Source organism: Oncorhynchus gorbuscha, linkage group LG10 (assembly GCF_021184085.1).
Source record: "Oncorhynchus gorbuscha isolate QuinsamMale2020 ecotype Even-year linkage group LG10, OgorEven_v1.0, whole genome shotgun sequence".
Taxonomy (NCBI): Eukaryota; Metazoa; Chordata; class Actinopteri; order Salmoniformes; family Salmonidae; genus Oncorhynchus; species Oncorhynchus gorbuscha.
Genome location: NC_060182.1, coordinates 82,263,810 through 82,284,157, shown reverse-complemented (window position 1 = coordinate 82,284,157; position 20,348 = coordinate 82,263,810). Strand labels below are relative to the sequence as shown.

General features: G+C 41.5%; 1 protein-coding gene across 1 annotated transcript; it reads right to left on the bottom strand.

The window, feature by feature from the left end:
- Positions 1-1,928: 1,928 nt before the first annotated feature.
- Positions 1,929-4,961, bottom strand: LOC124046647 (probable E3 ubiquitin-protein ligase IRF2BPL). The gene is given in 2 exon segments (XM_046367261.1): positions 1,929-3,802; positions 3,805-4,961. Coding segments are annotated over 2 exon segments (2,010 nt in total). The 5' UTR covers positions 4,630-4,961; the 3' UTR covers positions 1,929-2,617.
- Between the last annotated feature and the right edge of the window lie 15,387 nt (positions 4,962-20,348).

Genomic DNA, 20,348 nt, shown 5'->3' with positions numbered 1-20,348 from the left:
AAATGACACTTGAAGAAAGGGGCGGGGGAGTGTGGGGTTGTGATATCTGTTTCTAAATGACACTTGAAGAAAGGGGCGGGGGAGTGTGGGGTTGTGATATCTGTTTCTAAATGACACTTGAAGAAAGGGGCGGGGGAGTGTGGGGTTGTGATATCTGTTTCTAAATGACACTTGAAGAAAGGGGCGGGGGAGTGTGGGGTTGTGATATCTGTTTCTAAATGACACTTGAAGAAAGGGGCGGGGGAGTGTGGGGTTGTGATATCTGTTTCTAAATGACACTTGATGAAAGGGGCGGGGGAGTGTGGGGTTGTCGCTTACTCAGACAGCTGCTTTTCCTGTTGCAGTTACAACTGATGAGCCAATTTGTGTGAACAACATTTCAGAAACTCAACATTTTACCAACTCTGTCTTTCTCTGGCATTCAACCAATTATTTTGACCATATAGTAGTATTCCCCAGGAGGTAAAAACCCTACTTTGAAACAGGGACAGAAACCAGGATACAGAGTATCTATAAATAACTGGCAGTTGGTTGGAGCAGGAGCTATGCTTAGAAGATAGGAGTCTCTGTGGAAACGTCTTTCTCGCCCCTCTCTACAGAACATAAAATAACCATTTGATAACCCACCTAGGAGCAGCGATGGTCCATGATAATGAACGCCACCTCCAACAATCACAGGCTGGAGGAGACACAATCTAAAACATAGCGCCAGTCAAATACTTATCAACGGGCATCTAAAAGCTCCTCTACTCTACTACCAGTAAGCCTTTAATGTACATCTGCTGTTGCTCTTGTGAAAAGAATACTGGTTTGTGTCATGTTTCCAGGACATACATAGCAGGCATTGTCTCGGTCTCTTCCTCAAGCTCACATATGGAAGGCTCCAGTTGGTATTTATGGGTTATCTGAGCCATGTGGGACTGGAAACCACGCTGCCTGCCTGCTGCAGACAGTGTGTCAGTGTGTACATATGACCATTTGTCTCGGTAACCCAGAGCAGAGCTAGACTATTAGGCTTAACTCACAGCTAAATAACAGGCATGCAACTGTGCTCTCTCTCGCATATATATATATATATATATATATATATATATATATATATATATACCCCCACTGGCTAATGGGACAGTGAGGAACCGTGTCACATGAACAGCCTGCCTGCTGCATTATAAACGAGGAGGTATACTCGGGCTTGTGCAAGCATTTTCACACAGACACACAACCACCCACAGCATAAACATGGTGAAATCGTGGAACTGTTTGCGCATGCACCAATACTATAACCATCAGCCAGATGAGGCGTCCTCAGTGAGAAGCATGCCATACGAGCTGACTATTATAAGCACAATGAGGAGAGGAGAGCGACTTGACATTCCAATGCCAACTTGTTGAGGACTCTTTTTGTTGTCTTGCTGAGAAGCACAGCTGTTCAAATTGTGGGCCCATCCAATGCAAGTAAACCATGTGCCAATCAGATAGCTGCAACTAAAGCAGCCTAACCAACAGACAGATACAGGAGAAATAAACACCTGTTCCCATGTATTTAAAATCGCTCTGGAGTAATGAGCTTGCAGAACTACTAGAATGTAAGGTAATGTTACCTTTACATATTGAAAGAGGTTATGATGAATACGCATGGCACCATCTGATCTCTATGAGTCCAACGTTAATTTGGCTTTGCAGTAAGGTCTGTGTGTAATAAACACAATTAAATATGAAATAAAGGTCTTTTGAGCCAGATCTTAATGTCAAGGTTGTCATCTCCAATTACAGCATATCTCATGTTAGATAACATTGTAAATTGATATAATGCTATGGTTGAGCTATATATATGGACACAAAAAATAAATAAATTATTTGTTATACCTCAGTGAACCAGCTATTGTAACAGTCTAAACTTGTTAAATAAACTGACATTTCACCAAGGGTTAATATCAATGGAATTTATTACAATTTACTCAGCTCCAAGGCACATTACAAGTCTTCTGTTACTACAGAAATGTATAAACGAACAGTTTACATTAATGTACAGCATTTTGCTCTACCTTTTTAAGCATCCGTGCATCATCAAAGCAAACGGGAAGAGAAATTAATAACACGTAGTAAAATATTTTCGATCACAAGAAGAAAAGAGATACTTGCTGTAAAAAAAACTAAAAAATGAATATATTAAATAAACGAAAAAAAGTAATCAGAATGATTTGTACCCAATATAGAAGTTAGGGCAAATTGTCATTACTGTCATTGGATATTTACTATGCTTAGTTTCATTTTACAGACATGTATTCATTGGGAGTTTAAACTGGCCTTTTTATAATGAGATAAGTGCATGAGTTGGAGGGGAAAACGGCAGCAGTGATAAAGTGAACGTGCGTTGACTCGTCACTGTCATCCAAATACAACACTAGTACCCGTCCCCCCATAAAACACCCCCCCCCCCCATAAAATTAGGTGACATCACATACTGTACTATTCCGTTACTTCAAAAAACAGAAATATGAGAAGGAGGGGACGTCTCTGTACATCAACTATTTTTTGTACGTTTTGAGTATTCACATGTGTATACTGTATATATTGGACTAAAATGCACGTTTCTATGGGAAGTCATAGGACATATCTATGGGTCCCTCTCCTTTTTTACCTTAACGTCCCCAGCTAATATTGTTGCTATCTCACCTTGCATGAACGCCCAAGGCACATTAGAACCTACCAGGGGGCATTTTTCTCCGCTAGGACAATACACCTCGCCAGTTGCTCCCTGCGCTTTGATGCTCTCTCGGGAACAAGGGAAACAGAATTTATGGTTGGGAACTGACGGACACTGAACGAAATGGGTATCCTCTAAACGTTCGTGGCAAATGGTACAACACAGGGGTCCGTTGTTAGCCATGGGCGAATCTGGAATGTTTTGCGCGTGGACCTGATCCATGCCAGAATGCGCATTGGACTGGGAGGGACCCCCAGATAGATTGAGTTCTCCGTTACGGGAAGCCAAACGCCTCTGCCCCGAAACAGAGGCGGGCGAGACCGGGCTGCTGCTGTTATGCCTGGTGGATGTGGTGGAGTGAACTGAGTTGTTGTCCTTCGGGGAGTGCGCATTGCCCAACGTGTCCGCGACAGACATGAGCGCGGCCATTGGAGACTGTCCATTCTGGGGCGTTGATTCAGGGGGCGTAGCGCGGCTTGAGTGAACAGAATGACCAGGGCCGAGCGGTGGGGGTGCCCCGTGTGAGGCACCGAATGATCCGGATGCCATCGTCAGTTTTAACGCCTCGCTCTGGCTGGCCATCCACTGCTGCCTCTGCTGTTCTTGTTCAGATAGTTTCAGCGCGCTCTCTGCGGAGTCAGGTTCTGGGGAGGCTTTACGCTTACGCACGCCAATCCTCGGGGCACTCGCAGATGGCAAGCCACGAGGGATGTTGACCAAAGCAGTGGGCAGCAATGGACAGCTGGCATCAATGTAGGGCTGAGGCAACATTTCAACCCCCAGCCCCTCTTTAAAGAATCGGACCGATTCGGGCAACAAATCACCCAGGAGTCGCCAGTCCCCAGAACCATGCTTTTTCTCATACTCCAAATATTTAAAACCCGAGGAGAGCCCTCTGCCAAAGTCCTTCATGCAGTCCTGATACATTTGTTTGGCCACCCCCGATGCGCTGGAAAACACATTACCAGATCCACTTGGGTACTCGATAAATATTTTCAATTCATAGTCCATGCCAGGCTTTGACACTGCATCGAAAGCAAACACCCTGCCCACGAGTGAATGATCCTTTTTAAATCTCACATCAAACGGGAGCTGTTTGAAAGAGTAAGCAAAGTGTCCCTTACTATTTTCGGTTTGTTTGCCCAGTCTTCGTTTCTATTTCTTAAACTTTCACTAAGCTCAGCCAAAGCCTCCGCATTACGCTGTTTTTCTTTCATATCTCTCTCTTGGTCAGTGCTTGACACAGAACCTGGTCGTTTACCTTGTTCTGACATGGACTGAGAGGACGTGGACAAAGAGGGTCCCACAATGGATGGTGGGGGGCGGCTAGACAGGCTATGCGAGGCTATGGCTGTTGCCGAGGAGGGTCCATTCAACATGGTCTGTGGGAGAAGGTTGGGGGGGACATTCATTTGTCCTGGGACCGCAACTAGACCATGGCTCCGACGGGAGTTCGGGCTCTGTCGGTTCAACTCTGGGGGACCATCGTCCGGTTTTGGGAACCCATTTGGACCGCTCATTCCATTCGGAAGTCTGCTGGCATGGGCGCCAATACTGGAGTAGTCAAAGCGAGGTCTCTCTGCGTTCAGAGAGTAGCGGTCCATCCCCGACTGTTGTTGTTGTTGTTTAGATGGTCCGTCCACATGGTTGATTTGCACCGTCTCCTTGGCTGATATTGCCGCCTGGGTTTTGACTGTGGGCGGCGGCGGTGGACCGGGAGATCTCCCCTCTTGGAAACCATGAGCACGTTTGAGGTGGCGTGCAGTTTCGATAACAAACTCGATCCGATCTGCACCTTCATAATTCACACAACCCCTGCACACTGCCTCCGTAAAATCCCAAATCATAGCCCACGGCATACGGGGTAAATCGCACAGGTAACATGACTGTCTCCGAGATGAGGATACGTGTGCAGAAGACATGTTGAATGTCCCTTGCCCTGGTCCTTTTCCCCCCAGATTATGATTGCAATTTTAATTTTCAGTCCGTGAATCTGCCCCAAAAAGGAACCCTCTTCCTTCCCTACTCCTCTTCTGATGCCGGTGACGAGCAGTGATCGGTTGTAGGACTGAAAATGTGCTTTACACGCGTCTCACATCCTGACTTGGTTTGTGATTTGAAATTTTGATTGTGCCTCCACGTCTCCTCTCCCCAGTTTGGAATGCCACCTGGCTAGAGCAGTGACGTAAGCACCACGTTCCGCAGTTCATAAAAAAAGACATGCCACTTGTTGCTTTCCTAACACTCAAAACTCAAACCACTCCCTTCTAATCTTTTGAATGGACTGGGAGCGAACACGAACGCACAATCCTGACCAAATTACATAAAGCAGAATATGGGTTTCTACAACTCTGGCATTTGAATGTATTTTACTACTGCGAAATTGTGTCAATAATATATTATATTAGATGTCATATTAGATGTCATTAATATACATTAATTATTATTAAATACAAATGTATTATGTTTCAAATAGGTTACTTTTGCTTAGGTCAGCAAAACGAAACCTTCAATAGCATAAAGCAATTTACGATTACGAAACAATTCAATTTGTTATGCGTTGTGTTGGTTTTTCGCAGTGCAGGAGCATCAAAAAGCATTATCTTCAACCACTATCGAGCAAAAAAACAGGTTAAAAGGAAAACGCCTGGCTATAGCCTACCATTAGGTAATGGAGCGAAAGCCTTTAATATACCTTTATCTTTTTAATTTCTGATTAAAATATGTGGATAATCTGATTTAATTTGGCAACATTCATTGCAATAGGCATGTGTGATTACAATAACGTTTAATATATTCGCCAAAAGAAAATATACGCACAGTGTGATGGCTAAAATAAATAGGGAGTCGATTCCTCTGCAATAAAAATAACACTGGGCTAGTTGAACTAGAGATATTTTCACTACATTTCGATTGTTTACCTACTGCACAGACAAGAGTAGCCTGCTCTGCGCACCCTCCGCCCCTTCCTCCCCCAGTCTCCCTTCCTGATTAACAACACCCAGTAGGCAGGCAGAGAATCATTTTCCCCTGTTATACAACTGGGAGAGAAGGAGAGTGAAGAAAGAAAAACAATGTCAGCAGAGGGAGGGAGGAAAGTAGTTTATTGCAGTCTCCACATACCGCTGGCCTGGCACGGTACTGTATCGTGGTGGTGTGGTCCTCCATCCTTGGCCAAGAAAGAGTCTGCACCATGCCGCAGCTTTTCCAAAACAATGTTGCTTTCACTGCACCAAAAATGCGCCATGCTGTTAGGCTACATGGGTACTGGTTGCACATGTGTGTATTTGTGAATACTGTGTTTTGATACATTTCAGACTCGCTTTAAATTACAAGCACTGATGTCTCTGAGGTGACAGTATATGATGTATAATGCAGAGTCTGACCACATGAAATAAATGCACGTAAACAATTTACCAAGAAAACATGACTTAAGTTTCATAGACCAGTCCATCAGTGGCAGGGGAAGCTAGAAACGCCACAAAAAGAGAAGATGGAGCCTGGTTTTTATTCAGAGTCTGTGCAATACACAGCAGGCTGAATGACTACCAGCAGCAGGAGAGGTTGTTATGTGGGCTGTATGTGGACAATTCTCACTCTATTTGTGCACCAGGGATTGTGACAGACAGCCAAATGAAAGAGCAGCCATCATCAGTCAACAGAATAAGGCAGAAAGAGGTGTGGCATGGGAAGAAAAAGGGTTTGTGCCATTTATTCCAACACTGGGCCTGCGTGCCAGGCGAGGCTCAATACAAGTTCAACACCTATAGTTTTGCTTGATTTAAGTGTGGAGCGCAATCTCAGTAAAAAAAGGTCTGAATGATCCTAAAAGCAAATGGCAAAACAGTGCCTTCTCTCTTAGGTTTACACATATGGATACAATTCAAACAATCTTATTACAAAACTATGCCACATCAACTAGCCAAACTACCCAATAACATACATCCATCCATGTAAGTGGAAGATCAGTACTATAAATATCACAGGCAGAACTCAACATCGCAACAATTAAAACAATTTAGAAATTCTGCCTCAGACCTCAGAAGACTTTAAAACAACCAAATACATAGCTTTACACAAAACAAAGCAGAGGTGGTTAATAGATCCCGCCTGCCTCCATCCTGAAAGGATCCTGTGATATCCCCACGGCCCCTCATGCATACACTGAGCCGCTCACATACCAACTGTGCTGATGTCTCTCTCCCCATCTCGCTCTGTGAACATTTTGCAAGCGCAGGGGTTAATTTTTTTTAGCTTCAGCTAAGTGCCTGGCACGTTGCCAGACAGATGAATTCTGGGAAAGGCTTGCCAATGACAAACTGCCAACATTAAGCAGGCCTGACAGCTCCTCTCCTCCAAACTGGGCAGCAGTTCAAAGTGCCCTTTTATTTGAGACGCTGGCAGACTGCCAGCAGCATGCAGATTTACGTTAGGGCAATTCCATGCTAACGGAATTACACCGAGACTTACTTTTCACTTTAAAACAAACCATACAGCTCTATGCACAATGACTACTTTAAACAATTTACTAAGTAAAACAGAATGAATAATTTACTGGAAAAACAGTGTAGATGCAAAGTTTGATAACATAATTATGGTAAAATCTCCCTCAGTTTTATTCTGTTATCAAACTTTATCTGCACAATTCTTCCTGTAAAAAGGTGTTATTGTAAAATGTTCAGTGGAAATTGTTAAGTAGTCATGGTTTGTTCAACTATGAAATAAATGTTTTTTGTTTGGTGTATGTTTTAAAGTGAAAAACCTGAGTCTCAGTGTAATTACATTATTGTGGAATTGCCCTTTACCTACTCTCTTCTCACTCTCTGATTAAGCTGACAAATGCTGCTGCTGTTGCCATGGGGATCCTTCTGAGCTAGGAGACAGAGCAAAGCGGTCCTGTGAATTCAAGTGCACAAGTACAGTGAAATACCCTTCACGCAAGCTCTAAACCCAACAATGTAGTAATCAATAACAATGTAATACTAAAAACAACATAAGGGAGAGAGAACAAAAACACACGAGAACTAAAAATAAGAAAAGCATGAAAAGTAAGTAAGCATACTACAGTGTATATACATGGTCAGTCAGTTCCAGTACCATATTTACAATGTACAGGAATACTGGCTCAATAGCGATAGATATGTATTGGTGTAAGGTGACTAGGCATCAGCATATACAGTGAGGAGAACAAGTATTTGATAACCTGCAAAATTGGCAGTGTTTCCTACTTACAAAGCATGTAGACGTCTGTAATTTTTATCATTAGGTACACTTTAACTGTGAGAGACAGAATCTAAAACAAAATTCCAGAAAATCACTTTAAAATCATACAAAGTAATTAATTAGCATTTTATTGCATGACATAAGGATTTGATCACCTACCAGCCAGTAAGAATTCTGGCTCTCACAGACCTGTTAGTTTTTCTTTAAGGAGCCCTCCTGTTCTCCACTCATTACCTGTATTAACTGCACCTGTTTGAACTTGTTACCTCTATAAACGACACCTGTCCACACACTCAAACCTCTCCACAATGGCCAAGACCAATGCCTTTAAACTTTTTCATTTATAGGTTTGAGGTCAGGGGTTTGTGATGGCCACTCCAATACCTTGACTTTGTTGTCCTTAAGCCATTTTGCCACAACTTTGAAAGTATGCTTGGGGTAATTGTCCATTTGGAAGACCTATTTGTGACCAAGCTTTAACTTCCTGACTGATGTCTTGAGATGTTGCTTTAATATATCCACATCATTTTCCTTCCTCATGAAGCCATCTATTTTGTGAAGTGCACCAGTCCCTCATGCAGCAAAGCACCCCCACAACATGATGCTGCCACCCCCATACTTCATGGTTGGGATGGTGTTCTTCAGCTTGCAAGCATTCCCCTTTTTCCTCCAAACATAACGATGGTCATTATGGCCAAACAGTTCTATTTTTGTTTCATCAGACCAGAGGACATTGCTCCAAAAAGTACGATATTTGTCTCCATATGCAATTGCAAACCGTAGTCTGTATTTTTTATGGAGTGAGTGTGTAGGGCCCTGTGAATGTATATTGAGACAGTGCAAATATAAAATACAAGGGTCAACTCAGTCCATGTAGTCATTTTAGCAGTCTTATGGCTTGGGGATAGAAGCTGTTCAGGAGCTGTTGGTGGCTGGAGTATTTAATGATTTTCTGGGCCTTCCTTTCACCTCACCTGATATAGAGGTCCTGGATGGCAGGGAGCTCAGCCTCAGTAATGTACTGGGCTGTCCACACAACCAGTGTTGTTGTCATACCCAGCAGTGATACAGCCAGTCAAGATGCTCTTTTTGCAGCCAAACCTTTTCAACCTCATGAGGTGGGAAGAGGCAATGTCGCGCCTTCTTCACAATAGTGCATGGGTGTGTGGACCATTTTAAGACGTTGGAGAGTTGGACACAGAGGAAATTGAAGCTCTCGACCTGCTCCACTGCAGCCCCATTGATGTGGATGGGAGCATGCTCGCTCACCATTTCCTGTTGTCCACGATTAGTTCCTTGCAGTCATGGATGAACAGGGATTACAGGAGCACACACACACCTGAGGTGTCCCTGTGTTGAGGGTCAGCCTTGAGAGAGGTGATGTTGCCTTCCCTCACCACTTGGGGTTGTCCCGTCAGGAAGCCCATTATCCATTTGCAGTGGGAGGTGTTCAGTCCCATCCTGAGTCCTAAGCTTGGTGAAGAGCTTGGAAGGGACAATTATGTTGAATGCTAAGCTGTAGTCAATGAATAGCATTCTCAGATAAGTATTCCTCTTACAGTGCATTCGAAAAGTATTCAGACCCCTTGGCTTTTTCCACATTTCGTTACAGCCTTATTCTAAAAATAATTCAATAGATTTTCCCTCATCGATCGACATACATTGCCCCTTAATGAATAAGCAAAAACATGTTTTTAGAAATGTATTAAGGGACCCAGCCAGGACCCAGACTTGAACCCGATCGAACATCTCTGGAGAGACCTGAAAATAGCTGTCCCCATCCAACCTGGCAGAGCTTAAGAATCTGCAGTAAAAGGTCTAAGTACTTATGTAATATATATTACATAAGTACTTAGACCTGGGTCCCTCAAGGACATTCAGAGACTTGACAACGCAGGAGTGGCTTCGGGACTTGGCTGTGTGCTTAGGGCCATGGTCTACAATTCTTTTTCTGAGATCTTGGCTGATTTCTTTGGATTTTCCCATGATGTCAAGCAAAGAGGCACTGAGTTTGAAGGTAGCCCTTGAAATACATCCACAGGTACACCTCCAAATTAATCAAATGATGTCAATGAGCCTATCAGAAGCTTCTAAAGCCATGACATCATTTTCTGGAATTTTCCAAGCTGTTTAAAAGGCACAGTCAACTTAGTGTATGTACACTTCTGACCCACTGGAATTGTGATACAGTGAATTATAAAGTTACATAATCTGTCTGTAAACAATTGTTTTAAAAATGACTTGTGTCATGCAAAGTAGATGTCCTAACTGACTTCCCAAAACTATAGTTTGTTAACAAGAAATTTGTGGAGTGGTTGAAAAACGTGTTCTAATGACTCCAACCTAAGTGCATGTAAACTTCCGACTTCAACTGTATAGGATAGTCAACCAGCATACAATCAATCATTTTAATAATCTGATACAGCAAGTTTATTGGAATGAAACTAAGAGGCTAATGATCCTCAGCACACCTATATCTAGTTTTTAAATTAAATATCCACATCTTTCAATCTTGCTTTCCTTGAACAAAAATAAAAATGACTAAAGTACAGCCTAAAATAAGAAAACCCTGGCTTAATAGTATTATTAAAATCCCTTTAAGAAAAAATATATACAAAAAGTAGATTTCAAATCCTATTCCATATAACCATGTGAGATTCAATATATATAGAAAAATGAAATCAAATGATTAAAATAACCATAAATACTATGACAGTAAACTCTCAAAGCACAAGAACAATATGAGAGCACCATTAATGAAATCCTCAATAAAAAGATTAAACCCAAATCCCTCCCCAATGAATTCCTAGTCAAATGATCACTTCTGATCCAAAAAAGACAGCACACAAGTTAAATCTGTTTTTCACAAAGCCTATATTGTCAGACAAAATTCCTGTGACTTATGAAAGTCCACTCCAATTTATGTATCTGTCCCAATCTAGCAAGTTTCAATTCACCCCTGTCCTGTAATGAGGTATGTGACATCTTATCATCTCTGAAAAACACTGCCTCTGGTCACAACAGATTGGATGCTAAGCTAGCTAAAAACGTGGTTGATTTCATTATCACACCTCTTCCCCACATTTTAAATATATAAATTGTTCAGGGCATTGAGCCTTCTGAACTGAAAATGGCCAAAATTGTTCCAATTTATAAAGCTAAAGACCCAGCATACTTTACACATGACAGACCAATTTAAAATTTTCCAGCTAGCTCAAACATGTTAGAGAAGCTTGCATATAACATATTCATCAAATAGCTTAACACGGAAAGGTTGTTATACAAACATCAGTATAGCTTCAGAAAAGCTCACTGCCTAACTGGCGGTTACTTACTTAATTGACCAAATACATTTGGCAAATAACCACAAACATCATACATTAGGTGTTTTTTTTTATCTCTCAAAGGCAGTTGATACTGTTGATCCTCATATTTTATTACAAAAACTTGAAACTATGGGTGTGACTGCTTTGGTCTCCAGCTTGCCTCATGGATCAATTATTGGACCCCTATTATTTATGATTTACACAGAAAAAAAATGTATCTTATTGATGTAATATCTCAAAAGTGGTTAAAAATGAACAAATTGATCACTGAATAAATTTTTATTTTTTTATTTTATTATTTGATCCAAAGGAAATAAAATACAGATGATATAGTGGTCCATATTGATAATATACCTATTAAATCAGGGCTGTACAACATGCTTTCTTGGTGTTCTGATTGATGATGAATTGTCATGGAAACCACACAAAGACAATAACCTTTAAGATTGCCAAGAACGGGATACTTGGCAAAATTAGATATCTCCTAACCAGAGGCACTGCTCTCAGTCTCTACTACACAATGATCTTCCCATTCATCCGTTACTGTAACATTATATGGGCCTGCACACACACCAAACTACTATCAATCTATCACCTGCACAAACGCTCTGTAAGAACAATATCATCTGCTGGTGTTAGAGACCATTTAGCACCGCTTTTCAATGCGGACGCCTGAATTTATCAAAATAATTATTTTCAAGTTGCTTGTTTACTGCACTTTAAATCACTTTATTACCCTCTCTCTTCAAAAACTATTTTACAGCCACATATGAATTCCCTAACTACGTAACAAGAAGCAGACAACAGCTACGTCACCCATATTCAAGAACAACTAATTCTCAATATACTATATGCAAAGCTATCACCGTCGTTGTTTAAAACAAAACAAATAAGTGGCACCTACTGAAGCAACACAAAACAGACACATGCATACAAACACACATATACAGATGGATTTTGTGTTAAAGATATGTGGTAGTACAGTACAGTCGTGTCCAAAAGTTGAGAATGACAAATATTAATTTTCAAAGTCTGCTGCCTCAGTTTGTATGATGGCAATTTGCATATACTCCATAATGTTATGAAGAGTGATCAGATGAATTGCAATGAATTGCAAAGTCCCTCTTTGCCACACAAATGAACTGAAACCCCCCAAAACATTTCCACTGCATTTCAGCCCTGCCACAAAAGGACCAGCTGACATCATGTCAGTGATTCTCTCATTAACACAGGTGTGAGTGTTGACAAGGACAAGGCTGGAGATCACTCCGTCATGCTGATTCAGTTCAAATAAGAGACTGAAAGCTTCAAAGAGAGGGTGGTGCTTGGAATCATTGTTCTTCCTCTGACAAACATGGTTACCTGCAAGGAAACATGTGCCGTCATAATTGCTTTGCACAAAAAGGGCTTCACAAGCAAGGATATTGCTGCCAGTAAGATTGCACCTAAATCAACCGTTTATCAGATCATCAAGAACTTCAAGGAGAGAGGTTCAATTGTTGTGAAGAAGGCTTCAGGGCGCCCAAGAAGGTCCTGGCGCTTGCTGGACTGTCTCCTAAAGTTGATTCAGCTGCGGAATCGGGGCACCACCAGTACAGAGCTTGCTCAGGAATGGCAGCAGGCAGGTGTGAGTGCATCTGCTCGCACAGTGAGGCGAAGACTTTGAGGATGGCCTGGTGTCAAGAAGGGCTGAAAAGAAGCCACTTCTCTCCAGGAACAACATCAGGGACATACTGCTATTCTGTAAAAGGTACAGCGATTGGACTGCTGAGGACTGGGGTAAAGTCATTTTCTCTGAATCCCCTTTCCGATTGTTTGGGGCATCCGGAAAAAAGCTTGTCCGGAGAAGACAAGGTGAGCGCTACCATCAGTCCTGTGTCATGCCAACAGTAAAGCATCCTGAGACCATTCATGTGTGGGGTTGCTTCTCAGCCAAGGGAGTGGGCTCCCTCACAGTTTTGCCTAAGAACACAGCCATGAATAAAGAATTGTACCAACACATCCTCCGAGAGCAACTTCTCCCAACCATCCAGGAACAGTTTGGTGACGAACAATAACTTTTCCAGGATGATGGAGCACCTTTCCATAAGGCATAACTAAGTGGCTCTGGGAACAAAACATCAATATTTTAGGTCCATAGCCAGGAAACTCTCCAGACCTTAATCCCATTGAGAATTTGTGGTCAATCCTCAAGAGGTGGGTAGACAAACAAAACCCCATAAATTCTGACAAACTTCAAGCATTGATTATGCAAGAATGGGCTGCCATCAGTCAGGATGTGGCCCAGAAGTTAATTAAAGTTAGCATGCCAGGGTGGATTACAGAGGTCTTAAAAGAAGGTTCAACACTGCAAATATTGACTCTTTGCATCAACTTCATGTAATTGTCAATAAAAGCCTTTGACAGTTATGAAATGCTTGTAATTATACTTCAGTATTCCATAGTAACATCTGACAAAAATATCTAAAGACACTGAAGCAGCAAACTTTGAAAATGAATATTTGTGTCATTCTCAAAACTTTTGGCCACGACTGTAGAGTCCCATGGGCACACACTTGTTAAATCTGTTATGAATGTAATTGTAATGTTAAACACTTTTATAACTGCCTTAATTTTGCTGGATCCCAGGAAGAGTATTGGATTTGTCCCAAACATAAGTGTATTCAGGACAAAAAGTTTATTGCTTTGCCACATGTGCAGTGTTACATTAGTGCATTGTTGATAACAGGATGCATGATTTAGAATATTTGTATTCTGTACAGGCTTCCTTCATTTCACTCTGTCAATTAGGTTGGTATTGTGGAGTAACTACAATGTTGTTGATCCATCCTCAGTTTTCTCCTATCACAGCCATTTAACTAACTGTTTTATAGTCACCATTGGCCTCATGGTGAAATCTCTGAGCGGTGTCCTTCCTTTAACTGAGTTAGGAAGGACGGCTGTATCTTTGTAGTGACTGGCTGTATTGATACAACATCAAACATGTAATTAATAACTTCAACATGCACAAAGGGATATTCAATGTCTGAGTTATTCTTCATCTACCAACAGGTGGCGTACTTTGCGAGACATTTGAAAACCTCCCTGATCTTTGTGGTTGAATCTGTGTTTGAAATTCACTGCTGAACTGGGAGACCTTACAGATAATTGCATGTGTGGGGTACAGAGATGAGGGGGTTATTTAAAAAAAATCATGTTAAAACACTATAATTGCACACAGAGTCCAGGCAACTTTTAGGCTTGCCAGAACAAAGGGCTTCAATACTTATTGACTCAAGACATTTCAGCTTTTCAGTTTTAATTAATTTTTTAAAAATTCAAAAAACATCATTCCACTTTGACATTATGGGGTATTGTGTGTAGGCCAGTGACAATACATCTCTATTTGATCAATAAAAAAGTCAAGGGATGTGCAAACTTTCTGAAGTCACTGTACACATTACAATGTATAAAATAAATCATATTTACTGGCTAAACATTATGAAGAATAAGTAGCATACAGTTCTTTTTAAAGTGCACAATGCCTCGGGTATGGCACAGATGCATGTTTTTGTTTGGGAGGAGGAAATAGTCAAATAGACTAAAGATAGCCAATTATGTCTTCAAATTGTGGAAACATGACAAACAATATTTTTTCCTCCTCTTACCTGGACTGCACTGTTTGCAGGTTGCCATCGGTGGGTGTTGCTATGGCAACCCTAAGAAAACTGCTGCTGCACACCTCTGGCTGCCAAGCTGCTGCTGTTGTTAGGGATGGCCTCCAGAAGTTTCCTGCAGAGACAGAGAGAGAAACCAGCAATCAGCCACCCGCCTCAGCTCAGATCAGCACTTTATATCTCCCTCTCTCTCACTATTCCACACATGGACACAGTCATTCAGATCACACAATGAGCTGATTGCTTCACAGAGCCTCCTGGGTTTCTTATTACATTTATCATCACAATCTCTTCTGTAGAGATTGTGCTATGCTACATTGTGTGGTCATGTTCTAGCTTGAAGATGTGTCACATATCAAATGTATCAATATTTATTGTTGGATCCAAATGTCTTTTCTCTAAGCCAGCTAGTCAGATGGATGATACTGGTTGTATTTAGTCATTGTCATCAATGTATTGGAATGTTTAGCATCAGCTACTCTTCCTGGGGTCCAAACATAATTAAAACAATTACGTCAGAAAAAAACAGCCTACATCAAATATAATACAAGACAGTACTCCAATTACACATTTACAATATAAAATGTACAATACAACAAGTGAAAATAGTTAAACAGATGGATGGTGCACTCCAACAACAGTCAATCGGTCAGTCTGCAGGATGTCCAGCATAAACATTTCCTCTGGTCAAAGGGCAAATGGGTCATAGGAGAACGGTCTCTTCCCACTAAAACAATGACTACTATATACTACTGGTATGTTGAATCAACATTGGACAAGTAGGAAGAAAAGAATACAAATCATTGAATTGGTTAACACGCTCCTGCATTCCAGTTTTTACAGCCCTGTGTAGTCTTTTGCAAGTCCAACGTCTGCTGATATTTCCAAACAAATTCCCAAACCACTTTTACAGCTGCTTAGCCCAATGACGTCAAGACAGATGCATTGTTTACAGCTGGAAAATATCACATGTATTGTTGCTGTGGAAACAAACTGTATTCACCACCACAATAAATATAATGACTGAGTAGAGTCAAGTGCCTATTACAATGTCATTATGGTGGGATGTTGTGTGACTGGGTTTGCAAAGTTATAGGAACTTTCAATAAATGACCTGGTTTTCCAGAAATCCTGGTTGGATCCAGGTTGCCTGCTTATGCCCTCCAAATTCTGTGAATTCTCCAACTGAGATTTTGGGAAAACCAGGGAATTTATTGAAAGTTCACAGTACTTTTCAACCCTATGTGAGCAAATACACAAATAAACAAGGCAATATACTTGCTAAACCTCTGGAAGAATACGGCCAACTCATCTCAAACAAAGCAACATTGAGAGCACAGGTCTATATATTGCTCCCACACAGTGGAATTCCTTTTATTTTAGTTCAAAAGTACCTGGTCATCTGTTCAACAGACACTTTCTCATAATACAGTGGACAGACATGACTAAATCATCTCTCTCTCATGGGATGTAATGGAAGCTCTGAATCCAATCAATGATAAGTGTTCAAACCTAATGCTGGAATTGGCTGATGGTAACTAACTAAACTACATTCATTAATGGGTCACTGGGAAGAAAGTAGATGTTACCAAATACATTAACAAAATTCCTTTGCTTATCATAAATGTGTTTTCCGCTGGTTCGATGAGTCTACAAAAGCTATCCAAAATTCAGACACCGGTGAAGTCACCGTTAGGCTGTTGTGTTCTTATACAGACAAGAAAAGCAATTACCTGGACTGCGTCCCAATTGGCAGCCTATTCACTACATAGAGCTGAGGTGAAAAGTAGTGCACTATGGGCCCTCGTCAAAAGTAGTGCATTATATAGGGGATGGGGTGCCGTTTGGGAGGCAATTACCTCCTTTGATCTGGCGCTGTAACAGGCTTAGAGGAAAGACCCCTCAGAGGAGACGATTAGGCCGTGTAATTCATCTGAATTAGGTCCAGGCTGACAGATGAATGCTCCAACTGTGCGTGTTGTTATGGCTGGGACTGATTCTGTGTGTGTCATGACTGATGATGAAATACTTGATGACATCACATTTAAAAAAAGGAGATTACCGCCCGACTGTTTCTTGAGGACACTTGGAGATGTAATGCAGTGTATTCCAGTCAGATTCCTTAACGTTAAATCAATAATGAAAATAAGACTATGGCAACTACAAGGTGAGACAGGTAATATGAGGCATTCATGAGACAGAGTTCAGCTACATCTAGCTAGTCCCTCTACATTTATGTACAGAAATCAGATACCATGGGTCTCTGGGTACCAAATCAGATTCCATGGTCATCATGGTTGACAAAGGAACTGTCCCCACTTGCGTTTGTCGATAGTGAGATTGACCAAATATTGAAAATAAATAGATTCTAAAAACAAGGCTTCATACAATTCTGGTCTTCTCAATCTACAATTATCTTCTAGTGTCATTATGCCAAAAGGGTTTACATAATGTTAAAAAAATGGGTGTTCTGTTTTGTACAGACAATGTGAGTGACAGCGACCAAGTGACCTGAATCATTAAAATTAAGTGGCCTGAATCATTCAGGGCATGGGTTGTTTCACATATGGTTTGATAATGTGTTGAGAAACAAAGGCAAGGACTAAAAATAGCCAATCCCCAAAGTGAGCGCAGTCTGGCAGCTGTAGAGTTAAAACTTTAAAAAAGAGAAGGAGAGGTGCAAGGAGGAATAGAAATAGCATGGTTGCCATGACAACTGGCTTAGAGGTACTACCAGATACAAAATGGTGCCCCTTCAGACATCTTATAGCATAACGTACTCCTTCTCCTTTAAACATGCACTAATCATTACAATAACCAGAGTCACACCACATCACTGTTGTACCCGGCCATTCACAGTTCATAAACATTTAAGTCCATCTTGAACAAACTAAAATCGATAGTAATTGCAACCAAGTAATGATCAATTGTGATCTTCAAGAAAAGGACTATATGAACATATATTGTGACCTGACCAAGTCCTTAAATAATATATGGACACATTGGACAGACAGTTATTCGATACAAATGTCAAATGCCTGTAACTGATTGAGTGCATTCCCTTATCAACAGTGTTGTGTCCCTCTGGCTGCATTGCTTAGGGAGGCTGATCTAGTAACACTGGTCAGTTGGGCAAACAAAGCAAGGGTATCGAGTCGATCTTACAAGACTAATGCATTTCCCAATTCTCTCTTACACACCAACACGCGCACCCCCATCCCCCCCCACACACACACACACACACACACACTCAGTGATCCATACACAGACACACAAACTGATGCTTTCTGGGCCATAATTAACTCCATTCTCGCCCACACATCCATCACCATGGTCACTAAGCAGCACAGCTCCACTCATGAGAAAGCAATTCCACATTGGTGTGTGTGTGCATGTTTGTGTGAGAGAGATTGGCGAGCAGCACCATTCTAGAGGGAGGCCGATTAGATTCAAGGGGAAGATTGTCCAAGGCTCTCACACGGGTGTAACAGAACCAGGCACTGACATTTCCTACCAAACATGTAGCCTGCTGCCTGCACACAAATTACAGTTCAACCGAGGACAAAGGAGGAGGAGGAGGACAAGCCAGTAATAGCATAGGCCTGTGGTTGAATGACAATGGATAGAATAGTAGTACTTATACAGCCTTTCTGTTGTTGTCAGACATCAGCAGCTTATTTCTTCAAACCTGGTGCTTTTCAAATAGGTTTCTTATAAAGGATCACCTCCACATCAGTAAAAACATTCATTTCTATCTTTTTTTAAAGCCAACCATTATTTCAAAGTATTTCAAGAGGGTGGGGTTATCAATAAACTAAACTCCATTGTACTTCTATTGAACACTGAAGGGCACTGTCTGTCTGTCTGTCTGTCTGTCTGTCTATTTGCACAGCTGTGCACCAGCCAGTGACATTTGTTTTCACCTGAATGATTTCATGCTTAAAGGCCCAGTACAGTAAACAAAATAGATGTTCCTGTGCTTTATATATATTTCCAAACTATTAGGTTGGATTAATAATGGGAAAAATGATGATAATGCCCATTTAGTGTAAGAGCTATTTTAAAGATCGCCTGAAATTTCAGCCTGTTTTGGTGGGATGGACTTTGACTGCCTGGTGACATCACCAGGCAGCAAATGAGTTAGACCAATAAGAGAGTTCCAAACCTCTCTGCTAATAACAGCTAATTTTCCATTTTTCCCCTCTCCCACTCAGACCACTCCCAGACAGTCCTAGCAAAATTCTTGCTAGAAATTGATATTTGCTAAGAAGCTATTTTTGTTTATTTTTGACCATTTTAATTGAAACAATCACAGTAAGGTACTTAATTATTACCCAGAAATGATTTGATATAGAGATAAAAACAGCCGCATTTGGGCAGTGCAGCGCCAGCTGCGCCATCAGAGACTCTGGGTTCGCGCCCAGGCTCTGTCGTAACTGGCCGCAACCGGGAGGTCCGTGGGGCGACACAAGGGTAAAGAAAGCAAGGGTATCGATGATCTATTGTGTTCTAACGTCGTCCAGGTTAGGGAGGGTTTGGCCGGTAGCGACTCCTGTGTCGGGCCAGGGGCAGTGCGCGCTAACCAACGTTGCCAGGTGCACGGTGTTTCCTCCGACACATTGGTACGGCTGGCTTCCGGGTTGGATGCGCGCTGCGTTAAGAAGCGCGCTTGGTTGGGTTGTGTATCGGAGGACGATGACTTTCAACCTTCGTCTCTCCCGAGCCCTTATGGGAGTTGTAGCGATGAGACAAGATAGTAGCTACTAAAACAATTGGATACCACGAAATTGGGGAGAAAAGGGGTAAAATTAAAATATACATCTTTTTTAAAACAGCTGCATTTGGACCTTTAATTGAGTTTTACACCTGAAGAAAGGAGAGCATACCTAATTTTCCCATGTAAACTGGATGGATATTAGCAGCCAGCATAATATAATAACGGTACAGAATTGATATATTCATGCCGTGCGTTGTGAGCTTTTACCACGATTTTCCTACTTTACAGTAAATGTGGGCTTTAAAATAGTCTGTGGTGCTTTGTATGGATCTCCAATGTTTAGGAGGAGGCTGCGTTCCGAAGCTTGTGGCTAGGGAGACGAGAGGGAGACTGAGCGAGGCCCGGCAGCCATTGTAACAATTCAGAGTAGTCTTGGTGCTCGGCCAACGGAGCCAAACACAGGGACATTATGTATGTTTATGACAAAACCAAAACTGAGAATTGACTGGCCGCCAAAACATGAGCTATATGTATTTCACGTGTTTATCGTTGTATCACACAACATGTTAATAAACCAGCCATAGGCCTACTTGTAATGAATCCAATTATATATATTGTCAGATTATAATTCCAAACATGCATTTGACTTAGCATGCAATGCAGTCTGGCTCATTGTACAACACAGCTTTTCAATTTGGTGGGTAACATTTGATATTTTC